At 35.7% G+C, this 12554-nt stretch overlaps 1 protein-coding gene and 1 pseudogene across 7 annotated transcripts in view; both read right to left on the bottom strand.

Annotated features, from left to right (window-relative positions):
* Positions 1 to 12554, bottom strand: part of QKI (QKI, KH domain containing RNA binding) — a 158164-nt gene that overhangs the window by 99637 nt on the left and 45973 nt on the right. For 6 of the 7 annotated variants that reach the window (XR_004676857.1, XR_004676858.1, XM_034991998.1 and 3 more), the window contains exon 3: positions 1088 to 1204. Coding sequence is in view for 5 of the 7 variants with exons in the window: in XM_034991998.1 (XP_034847889.1) it covers positions 1088 to 1204 (117 nt within the window). In the remaining 2 variants the exon portion in view is untranslated. Of the gene's footprint in view, positions 1 to 1087; positions 1205 to 7881; positions 7971 to 12554 lie in introns of all 7 variants that reach the window. The other variant, XM_034992002.1, reaches the window with a different exon arrangement.
* LOC118001877 lies at positions 2353 to 2506 on the bottom strand (annotated as a pseudogene).

Raw genomic sequence — 12554 nt, 5'->3', positions numbered from 1 at the left:
AGGTGGTGGGAGAGTGTAAATGAAATGAGGTGGAAGGTCAGAAAAGAAGCACATCAGAATGAAGTCAGAATACTTTGTAGACCTAATGTTTGTTCCATAAACTCCACAAAGTGATTCAACGCACACACTCCAATGTAAGCTGACCACAGGTCTATTACTTGATAGCCCTTTCAAGGCAATGTATTAAAAAAATAATACCCTCCCTGACAGTACGTTTAATATTTGGCAATCAAATCTAGGTTTTTCTTCTTTTAAATTGAAGTATAATTCTTACACAGTGTTACATTAGTTTCAGGGGTGAATGGACCTAGAGGGTATTTGCTAAGTGAAATGAGTCAAAGATAAATACCATGTGATTTCATTTATATGTGGAATTTTTTTAAAAAGGTTATTTTTTTTTTAAATCAGTCGAACACTGTTTTACACAGATACACATTCTAAAATATCCTGCCTAACAGTATCATTGGATAACAGGAAACTAGGCAAATAAACCCTTCCTAAAAACAGTATTTAAAGTAGATAGTTAGGTATTTATTAATTAAACTAGAAGAACAATAAGTGGCAGGAGAAATAAACAGAAAACAGGAACAATATAAAGTAAAATGTCTAATAAACTTACAATCAACACAAAATGTTGGTGAAATCGAAGATGAGTATCATATGGCTAGTTATAGCTTTCTTTTTCTGTTTAATAGCTCTCCCAGTTATCTGACACACAGCTAAAGCTATTCACTTGATCACTTTCATTTAAATCTCATCAACGGAAACATTTTAGATTTTTAAAACTTTTAATGACATACCTTTATATATACATTATAGTGTGACTAGTTTCCAAAGTGGCAGCTTCTCAACTATAAATACCAAAATAAGTTAACATGATGGACTGAGTGATACCTTAGGTTGGCTAAAACTCATGAAAATCAACAAGAAAAAAATCATGACAACACCTTAAAAAAGTTCAAAAGTTTCAGATATGAATTAATGTATAGTGCTTTATGCACAAAAGATATGGATATTTTATTATTAGAATGCAAAAGTATAAGTAAATTATTCACATCAAGACTTGCCCCCAAGTTCAAGGACTTACCTTCTTTTTATCCCTCATCGAGCCTTTGCCTCGGACCATTATTTTACATCCTGTTTCTGCTTCAAGCTGTTTAGCAGTAAGTCCTCTAGGTCCAAGGATTCTCCCAACAAAATTAAACTGGGGAAAAAAAAAAGTCACTATATATTATTCACTTGCTTGAATTTATAGCTCTTAAAATTATTTTAAAATGTATTTTTACTTTGTCAAGTTAAATATTTTTTAATAAATCTTAGAGTACTTATGAATTTCTAGCCCAGTTTGAGGGTGTAATTACAAGAGCTCATTGTTCAGCATGGAAGTTTTATATGTATTAACACAAATCATGAATTAGAACAACACTATCTACATAAAACAGGTACTATACTGAACTGTCCATCAACATGTATAAACCAGAATAAACCAGTATATTAAAGAGTTTGACAAAAATCTTAGATGCCACCCAAAACAAATCCCTTCTACAAAACTCTAATGTCAGCGTACAGGGAATTGTTCATTATGTTAAATAGTAATTGCATTTTTTACAGGGATCCTTGGGAAAAATTCCTGTCTCATTTATCTAACAAGAAAATATTTTCTCCAAAGCAACTATTCAGAGAGAATTGTAGTTTTTTGTTGGCTTCCATAACACCAATGGCCAAATTTGGATTCCACCCTATACTAAGTATTTCAGTCTTAAGAGCATATTATTTTTTGCACAATTTTATATCTGTACCTTATTTTTCTTCCTTTTTTTCCATTTCTAACTTTAACTTATACCACTAGTTTTGCAAGGAGCCTTAATTCTTTCCATGAGTAGGACAGTGATAAAAATAATTGTGTAAGTAACTACCATCCCTCAACAGAAGCTTCTAATACAAAGGCCAACAGGAAGCACAGACTGACTCTGAATACTGAAAAGTAAAATTTCCTCATTCACAGGTCAACTGCACAAAAGACAAAAAAAATGAGTATTTACCATCAATTCCACAAAAAGCCACGGTGGTTTTTATTTATTCAAATAGGTACCGATTCATATATTTACAGCTTCCTACTTTTTTCTTGCAATTAATCCTACTACTAGCATATCATTACATAAAAGTAATATGCTAGCATTCACTGCTTTAAGGGCTTAAGAAGCTAAGGCATTTCTCCAATCTTCTGTACTCCCAACAGCTTTTTACTTTCCCTCACTAAGCTGTTCACCAGTATTTCCACATCCTACAAGTGATAGGCAAATCAAAGATCGATAATACACATGTCTAGTTGGGAGAAAGCACCCTTCCCTCAGGGGATCTGTCCACCCCAAAACTCATAGACTGATCCTATAAGCACTTGATCTAGCTCTACAAGATCCCCAATTCTGAAATTTGCCTTATAGTCAAATAAAACTGGTAAGAACAGATACTACACTTGATCTTAGCCAAAACGCCAAGATAGAACCCCTTATCCTTGCCTCGTTCCTTGGCATATAGTATTTTTCTACTTCTTTAATCAACCTAAATCCCTGCCATCACCCATGTTAACAATGCACTTGCTTCCAACCCAGAATCCCTTTTCTACATCTCCAATTTGAATAAACTCAAGAACTATACTACTATTAAGTGTTTAAAAAACTTTTTTTTTTTTTAAAGATTTTATTTATTTATTTGAGAGAGAGAGAATGAGAGAGATTGGGGAGGGTCAGAGGGAGAAACAGACTCCCTGCCTATTAGGGAGCCCGATGCAGGACTCGATCCAGGAACTCCAGGATCATGACCTGAGCTGAAGGCAGTCGCTTAACCAACTGAGCCACCCAGGCGCCCTAAGTGTTTAAAAAACTTTTAAAGCACACAGATCCCAACTGGTATCCAAGCTCCAATACTGAATAATAATTAGGAATTTGAAAGTCACATCAAATAAGCCTCAATTATACAATGGAGATGATACTATGTGGCAGAGGTGTACTGAGGAGTGTATGTATGTACAGCACAATACATTTAAAAGGTTCAGTACAAGGTCTGGCACATGTAGTGGATAATTAATAGCCTACCAAGTCCACTACAAATTCACTTTAGGAAACCTCAGGCCTTCAATCAAATATCCAGCTTAGAATGTCCATAGAAGGGGATATGGTCCATAGCAAATTTGTCCTAGAGAACTCCAGAGAAACCTGACACTCACAGAGCTCTGTAGAAAACCAGAAAAAAAAGGTGGAAATGGTATACAGAACACCAACAAACAGGGATCTAACTTGCAGGTAACAGGCTTAAGTTTCTGTCTCCATAAAGAGCATTTGGCTACCTTCTCAAAGCTGACACTTCAGATGATTACCTCAAACTGAAGCTTGCAGTGAGTGGGTGAGCCCAGTACATAAACATGTAAGTTCATAATTCAAATGTTCAGTGCTTCATACTGAAATATGAATAGACAAAGCAGGTTCACCAAAGACTTGAGAAGGCTAACATGAAAGAGACAGTACAAAATAAAGAAAGAGGACAAGGGACCACTCCTTGAGGGAAAAGACTCTTGGTAAAGAAGATAATATCCAAAAAGACTCCTTTGTAGATAGTGCTGAACTATTTTCTAAAACGGCTGTATGCATTTATTAAGTCCCCAAAGAAGAGAAGAATTTGTTTTGATCCAACTTCCTCTCCAGCACTTCTTAACAATGCTTCTTATTTTAGCCATTCTGATGCACTTGCTGAATGTCTGAATTAGCGTTCTCCTCATTACTAATAAAATTCGTCATTTTTTCAGGTTTATTGGCCATTCAGACCTATACTTTTCTCGAAGCACTCCTGAAGTTTCTAGACTATTTTTTATTGTGTTAGTGGTTTCCTAAGTGAGTTCTACTTTGTGGTTACAGGTGTACCAAATACCTTTTCCCATCCTGTGGCTTGCCTCCTAGTTTTTTTTTTTTTTTAAGATTATTTATTTATTTATTTAAGAGAAAGAGAATGAGTGTGCGCACAAAGGGAGATGGGGAGGGAGAAGCAGACTCCCCACTGAGCAGAGAGCCTGATCCCAGCACCCCGAGACCATGACCAGAGCGGACGGCAGATGCTTAACTGCTTGAGCCACGCGGGCGCCCAGTGCCTCCTAGTTCTTTAATGGTGTTGTGTAACTGAATTTAATTGGACTGAATTAATTTTAATGTAGCTCAAGTTATCAGTCTTCTCTTCATGGTTAGTGGGGTCTTTCCCTATCCCAAGATCATGAAAAGATATCGTTCTGTATTAACTTTTAGAAGCTTTATATTGTTCTCTCGCATTTATACCCACAGTATACCAGGAATTAATGTCTGTAATGGTACAGCTTTTTCTCTTTCCCTCACATGGACACCCAACTGTCCTAGCATATTTTATTGAAAACACTATCCTTTTCCAATTACTCTAGGGTGCCATTATTGTCATAAATAACACCTATATATGCTTGGGTCTATTTCTGAATTCTCTATTTTATTACATTAATCTATTTGCTTATCCTTGCTTTAATATCACACTGAATTAATTATTGTAACTTTATAATAAATCTTGATATGCAGTATACCAAGTTATTCTACCTTGCTCTTACTCAAGAATGTCTCATATATTCATTCCCTTTGTTTCTGTACAGATTTTAAAACCAGCTGGTCAATTTCTGAAATAATACTGGTGGTAATTTTAACTGAGATATTACAACAGAGGCTTCAAAAGCATGAGCACAGTATAATTTCTTTCTTTGATCAGGTCTGCTTTAATATCTATCAAGAATATAAGGCTTTTTTATTGTGACTTTATTCATTTTTGTTAGAATTATTCCTAGATATTTGGGGGTTCATTTTTCTATTGTATATATTTTTTAATTCATTTTTGTTTCTTGTATATGAACATGTAACTGAATGTTCTGTATTAATAAACCTCATAACCAGCAGCCTGTTTCATCATTATTAATTCTCATAATTTTTCTGTAGGTACTTTTGGATTCTTTAGGTAAACAAACCTATTACTTGCAAATAATGACTGTTCTATATCCTTTCTCCTTCCCAACCATATGGCACTAGCCAATACATCTCAAGTTCAAAGTCAAAGGAGAGTCTATCATCTTTCACTTGTTCCAGATTTCAAAATTAAAGTTTTCAACAGTTGACCATAAAGCTTAAAGTAATCTGTAGACTTTCTGTAGGTATTCCTTACCAGATTAAGTAAACTTCCCTTTATTCCTGAGTTTGCTAAAGATTTTGTTTTTTCTTTAATCATGAGTGGATGTTTAAATTTATCACATTTCTTTATCATCGAGACAACCATAGTATTTCTCTTTAAAATCTGTTAGTGCAGATTACAATCAATTATCAAATGTTAAACAACCTTATATTCCTAAAATAAACTCAAGTTAATCTTTTTTTTTTTTTAAAGATTTTATTTATTTATTTGAGACAGAATGAGAGAGAGAGAGAGAGCACATGAGAGAGGGGAGGGTCAGAGGGAGAAGCAGACTCCCCGCTGAGCAGGGAGCCCGATGCGGGACTCGATCCCGGGACTCCAGGATCATGACCTGAGCCGAAGGCAGTCACTTAACCGACTGAGCCACCCAGGCGCCCAAACTCAAGTTAATCTTGATGCATCATCCTTTTCATAAGTTATTACATTCAGTTGGCTAGCACTTTGATGATTTTTTTAAAATTTACATTCATAAATGGAATTGGCTTGTAATATTCCCTTCTCATAATATGCTTCTTGGGTTTTGGCATCAAGGTTATTCTGGCCTCAAAACGTGCCGAGACACATTCCCTCTTTTTCTACTCTCCGGATGGGGTTGTAGAAGACATGTTATTTCTTCCTCAAATATTGAATAGAAATCAGTGGTGAAATAGAGTTTTTCTCTGTGCAAGGTTTTTAATTATGGATTCAGTTCTTTAATTCAGATTTTCTAGCCCTTCATATGTCAATTTTGGTAACCTGTATTTACCTAGAAATATGTCCATATTGTTTAAACTTTCAAATTTGTTGATGTAAAGCTTAAGTCTAATTTTCTTCTCAGTTATCTACACAATCTGTTTGATGTCCCCTCTTTCATTCCTGACTGGTTATCTATGTCTTCCTTGTTCTTTATCACTCTTCCAGTCTTTTCAAAAAATTTACTTTTGTTTTTGCTGACTGGGGTAGAATGACTTAAAAAATGGCCACAATTATCCATTAACCCCTAAAGATATCTATGCCGCTGCAGCGTAAACTTGTAGCTCATCTCCACCCTCGAATCTGGGCTGCAGCACCGTGACTTGCTTTTCCAGTACAACATAGTGGGAAGAATGACATTCGTGTGAAAAGCCTAAATTTCAGTCTTAGGTGCATTTACTCTCTTAGAACCCTATTATTCCCATGTAAACAAGCTCAGACTAACCTACTGGAGAATGAAAGACAAGTGACCCAGTCACCATCAATGTCCCAGCCCACAGCCAGACAACTCATAAAAAATAGAGCTGCCTAGCCAAACTACAGGTGACTACAGATGCAGACCAGAAGAACTACTTTGCTGAACCCGACCTAAAGGACCAACCAGTCTGCAGAAGAGAAGCAGAGGCTAAATAAATGATGCTTGTTTTAAGTAAGTTATTGGGGTCGCTTATTATAACGCCACAAGAGCCATCTGATACAATGATTCTCTTCCTTTTGTGGTTTCTTGTCATTATTTGATTTCTATTCTTAGCTTTATTATTTCCTTCCTTCTACTTCTTTTGGGTTTAATCTGCTACATTTTTTTCAGCTTTCTGAAATGGATGCTTAGCTTACCGCACCTTCTTCTTTTCTAATATATATACTTATAAAGCTTTAGGTATTCCTCTAAACTGGTTTTAGGCGCAACCCCAAGTTTTGATATGCAGTATTTCCCTTATCATTCAAATCAGATAATTTAATTGCTATTGAATATTTAAATATTTTTCTCATTTCAAAAATGAGATTGCCTAATCATTTGTTATTGATTTCTAACTTCTACATTATAATCAGAAAACATACTGTGCAGAATATCAATCCTGCATTGTTTGTTCAGACTTTTCAGTGTAACATATGGTCAATTTTTCTAAATATTCCATGGGTGCTCAAAAAAAATGCAAATTCTTCCAAGATTATTTTTGTCTATTTCTTCTTGTGGTTCTATTTTGCCTTTACTATATGCTGTTATTTGATATATACAAATTTTACATTATTGTAGCCTTTTACCATTATCATTATGAAATGGCCCTCTATCTCCAGAAATACCTTCTGCCAGTTAGCCTATAGATATTCACATGGAGATAAAAAATTTTTGTTTTGTTTTTCAAAGTGTATCTTTCTTGATCCAATTATTACTTTCAATCTTTAGTTATCCTTATATTTTAAACAGGACTTCTTTAAACAGCATCTAGCTAAGTTTGTTTCATCAATCTTGTAATCTTTGAATTTTAACTGGAACACCGAGCCCTTTTACAGTGTGTGATTTATATCTACCATCTTACTAAAGTGCTTTCTACATGCCCGTCCTCCTCTGTGTTCCTTCGTCGTTTTTTTTTTTTTTTTCTTGTCTTCTTTGTGGGAAGGGGGGGATCAGGGACACGGGTAGAAATGAGCATGCTTTTTCCCTTTATTTTTCCTTTCTATTAGCCTGAAAGTTACATGCTTATTTATGCTAGACACGCATCACCAAATTATCAAACACTAATGTTATTTTGTACTTTCACCACTTTCCCGTACAATGCAAGGACCCCAAACTACTTAACACAATTTACTCCCATCCAGTTTATATGCCATTGTTTTTCTAAATTTTATACGTATTTTTAACTCAATAATCATCCTATACAAATAATGTACATTTATATTTACCCACACATTCAGCATTTTCATTGCTCTTTATTATTTTCTGTATCTTCAGGTTTCCAAAGAAGGTCACGTTTCTCCTTCCTAAAAAACATCTTTAAGTATGGCCTTTGGTGAACATGTTCTGGTAATGCAGTCTCTCATTTTTTTCTTATCTGAAAATGTCTTATTTTTGATGGGTATGTAATTCTAGTTTGACAGTTATTTTCTTTCAACATCTTAAAGACTCTTTATTTCGTCTCCTGCTTTCCTCTGTCATACTTCTGGAAAATGAGCTATGAGTCTTTACTGTGGCTCCTTTGAAGGTAATCTTTTCCCTCCTGTTTGCTACTTTTACGATTTCTTCAACATTAGTTTTCAAAAGTTTTACTATGAGGTGCCTAGGAATGGCTTTTGTTTTACAATTCAGTTTCCCAAATCTCTGACTTTATTGCTTTGGTTTGAAAGTTCTCAGCCACACTCCTTTCAAACACTGCTTCTGTGCCATTCTCTCTTTTTCTAAAACTCCAATTACATATGTTAGACTTTCTCACTGTTTTCCTTTCATTTTTCACAGTTTTTCTATCCCTCTGCCTCTCCATGCTGAGTATTTTCTTCTGAGATACCGTCCAAGTCCACGAATTCTCTCTTCAAATGCTTCTATAATCTTGTGGTAAACCTGTTAATTCCAGTTAAGGAATTTTTCCAGTTTAATTTTTCTTTTACAGTTCCCATTTCTCTGCCATATTTCTCTAACTTGTCTTTTGTCTCCTTCTACATACTAAGCATAGCTCTTATAAAATCTAGGTCTGATAACTCTAACACCTAGAGTCCCTGTGGATTTATTTTTATTATTTTGTTGTTTCTTCAGATTTTTATTAATGTCATCTTATCTTCTTGTGTTTTGGGTTATTTTCTAGTGGGTGCTAGACACTGTACTTAATACATAGCTTACAGAAATAATGTAAGTCCTAAAATGATGTTACCTTCTTCTACAAAGGATATGCATCAACTTTTCCCAGGGACCTACTACTACTAGCAATCCAAGATCACTTCTTAAAACAATTTGATGTTGACATGCACTATCTATGAGAACCTCAGAAATTCTGGTTCACTTTTACTCCTAGAATTCATACCCATCAGCACCCCTCTGCCCCAAGCAAAGACTGGGGGTGGAGAGGAGTCCATATAGATAGGTCATAGATTCCAACTTCCATCCCCCAAAGTTCAGCCTCTCCGCTGTCTTCTCCAGATTCAGAAAACATACCCAGTGAAAGGTTTCTAAAAGCCAGACTTATATCCTTGATTATCTGCCCTTGATCTTCCTGGGACTCTGATGTGTTCAAGCAAATGTTTCTTCATCTTGTGTCCTATTTTACTGGAATTGCTCTGAATTACTAGCTCCAAATTTACTAGCTGGTCTGAATTACTCTGTTAGCCCTTAAAACAGAGAAGTCCATGGCATTTTTAAAGATGTTGCTTGCCTTTTAATCTAAACAGATCCAGAACTAACATAACTTCAGGCAGTATGGGGTAAAAACATATCGGAATGAGGGTCTGGGGAAGAGAAATAAGGCATACACCACAGCAAGTCTATCTGCAGGCCTGGCCCTATGTTGACTCTTCCTACTTACCTGCCACTTCCTAACTCTACCTTTTTTCTTTTTTAAAAAAATTTTATTTACTTATTTGAGAGAGAGAGAGAGAGGATGAGCAGGGGGAGGGGCAGAGGGAGAAGAAGACTCCCTGCTAAACAGGGAGCCCGAAGTGGGGCTTGATCCCATGACCTGAGCGGAAGACAGACACTTAACCAACTGAGCCACCCAGGCGCCCTCCCTAACTCTACCTTTTTACATAGTCACAGATTCTATAAAACTTCACACCCCTCAGCCCCTCAAAACAACCTGAAGAGAGACAAGAATCTGCACATCCCACCTTCCCTCATGTTTAGTTTGGGTATTTTTTTTCAGTACAAAAGAAAATGGCTTTCATTTTCAAACTCAACTCACTAAAACATTTATTCAAGGTCTGCTATGGGGTAGAAAGTAAAAGAGATGCTAGGGATTTAAAAAAAGAAAAGAGGAAGAAGAGGAGAAACTCTCCCTGCTCTCATGAAATCTGTGAAAATGTTGTTACTCTACTTGTTACCTTAACTGTTTCTTAAAATAAGTGTCCTTGTCAGCTCTTCTCTCCCTCAGTAATAGCTGTGCTCTATACAGATCCTTTTCCAAGGCAACTCATGTACTGGACACACAAATGGAAAAGAATGTCTAGAAAAATACATTATAAACAGAGATAACTTAGCACTTCAAATAAGTAATACATAATTATTTTTGATTTATGTTCTTTGTCAAACTGCTTGGCATAAACTTCGTAACATACACTTAGAAGACCCTTTCTGACACATCCTATTCTTTCACTTATTAAACCTTTTCTGCCAGAACCACAGTTTTAAGATTACATAGTCGTCTACCACAACTAAGTAATCCTCACAATTATTATCTAAATAAGAAATGTTTTAAAACCAGTCAAAACCAACATATTAAATCTGCAAAACAAAATTTTCCTAACCTAAAAAATGAAGCAATCTCTACTGCCCAAGAACCAACAAACAACAACTCAAAGTGTGTTAAAGTGCATACCACTGGGATTCTAACACAATTGAAACTGTCAAGGTCATCCTTCTCAAAATGCTGTAAGTAGAGAATAAAAAAAAATTAATCACAGCAGCTGCTTTGTCTACTGCAACCAATTTCCAAGTTAATATCGTCTGCCTTGCATTAAAATTCATTCCGTGTTGATTTATCATGCTAGTTCTGCAGCTTCATTCAATTAAAACAATGTCACAACACAGTCATAGAAAATCATTTCAAACAGCCCGAGCTAACTCCAACTTTAAAGACCAAAAAAGGGAAAGAAGAAGAAGAATCAGAAGAAGAAGGAGGAGGAGGAGGAGGAGAAGAAAAGACATTCCTTAACCCCACTGTTTTAAGTACAGACCACCTCTGTGGCTCACCAATTATATTTCTGCCAAGTGGCATGTTAATTTCTAAAGAGGTTAACAACAATCATGTCTAATGCTATTAGTTGCTGCTCACTTCATTTTAAATAAAAATGATAGATTTTTCACAATGACAAAATATAAATACGGCAAATCTTTCCACTAACCTTTTAAGAAATCTACAATTAAAGATAAAACTTTCTGTGACATACTATCAAAACAGATAACTAATAAAAACATGGCTTTCCAAAAGCATTTCAGTGAAACACTAAGAAATTTTAGAGCAATTTCTGCTTAAAATTTTATAAAAATAATTTTAAAAAGAACATGTACTTCTTTGCATTGTTTTTTGCATAACAGATTGATAATTTTTTTTTAAAAGACTTCATTCATTATTTGACAGAGAGACACAGCGAGAGAGAGGGAACACAAGCAGGGGGAGTGGGAGAGGGAGAAGCAGGCTTCCCGCCCAGCAGGGAGCCCGATGTGGGGCTTGATCCCAGGACCCTGGGATCATGACCTGAGCTGAAGGCAGACGCTTAACGACTCAGCCACCCAGGCGCCCCCAGATTGATAATTTTTTTAAATATTGTTTCTGGCATTTCTAAGGTGTAAGATACCTTACAACCTTACATTATATTTCATATGTGACATAGTAGGCATGAAACACACACACAAATGTGTATTTGGTGAAGTCTTTCTTTTAGCAAGTAAAAATATACCAACTCTAACTTAGTCAATGCTAGTGAGCCTATCTTATTCATGTATGTTAAGATGGAAGAAGAGCCATGGTATTTTGTCAGTACAACTGGTTTTATTTTAAAATGCCAGAATGGGGGCAGCTTGGTGGCTCAGTTAGTTAAGCATCCGACTCTTGATTTCGGCTCAGGTTGTGAGATCGAGCCCCAGGTTGGGCTCTGGTGCTGGGCATGGAGTGTGCTTGGGATTCTCTCCCTCTACTCCTCCCCCACAACGCATACTCTCTCCCCCACCCCTTAAAAATATATAAATAAATAAAATAAAATACCAGAATGATATTGTTTATTGTTTTACTGCTTGGCTCTCCTCCTTATGGCACTTAAGGAGGAAATATTAATACAGATTAAATTTGAAAGTTTGCTGTGTCTACATTCACCATGAATAGCACAATGTTCTTCCAGTATTCAAAAGCCATCATCCAATTCAGTGAAGAAGTTGCTCTTGTCATTTATAAACAAATGAAGTTTCAACATGTCTTTTGATTTTCATGTTCATCTACTCATTAATGCAAATGCAGAAACCAACTAATACTCATGTCAGAACGATACTCACTCAAATCATAGGTTTTAGCCAGAGATATAAAAGCTCAACAAAAATCAATGAAAGCACTGTGTAAAACACATACACTCACACCACGAAAAACAGATTGAAAATATCAAACGTCTTGTGCTTTTTGGGGGAGATAAATGTCTTATCCCTTTTCCATCTCCATATTAATTCTAGATAAGCAGCCAGTAAGTATTCTTATGCTACCTAATAGTTATTACAGGAGTAATTTTGTAAAACCCTTCATATATTAGGCCTTTATATATAATCATCTTCTGCTAGTGGCACAACGCTATACAAGAAAAGGCATTTACACCAGCAGATGTAAGAGTGGGGAAACAGTAACTAATAATAATCAAAATATGAAATCTGTGGCATATGAATCTGTATGGAA

This window comes from Mirounga leonina, unplaced genomic scaffold (assembly GCF_011800145.1).
Source record: "Mirounga leonina isolate KUSES-001 unplaced genomic scaffold, KU_Mleo_1.0 Mir_54, whole genome shotgun sequence".
In the NCBI taxonomy this organism is placed as follows: Eukaryota; Metazoa; Chordata; class Mammalia; order Carnivora; family Phocidae; genus Mirounga; species Mirounga leonina.
Note: the sequence above shows the minus strand (reverse complement) of the source record. Positions and strands in the feature narration are given on the sequence as shown.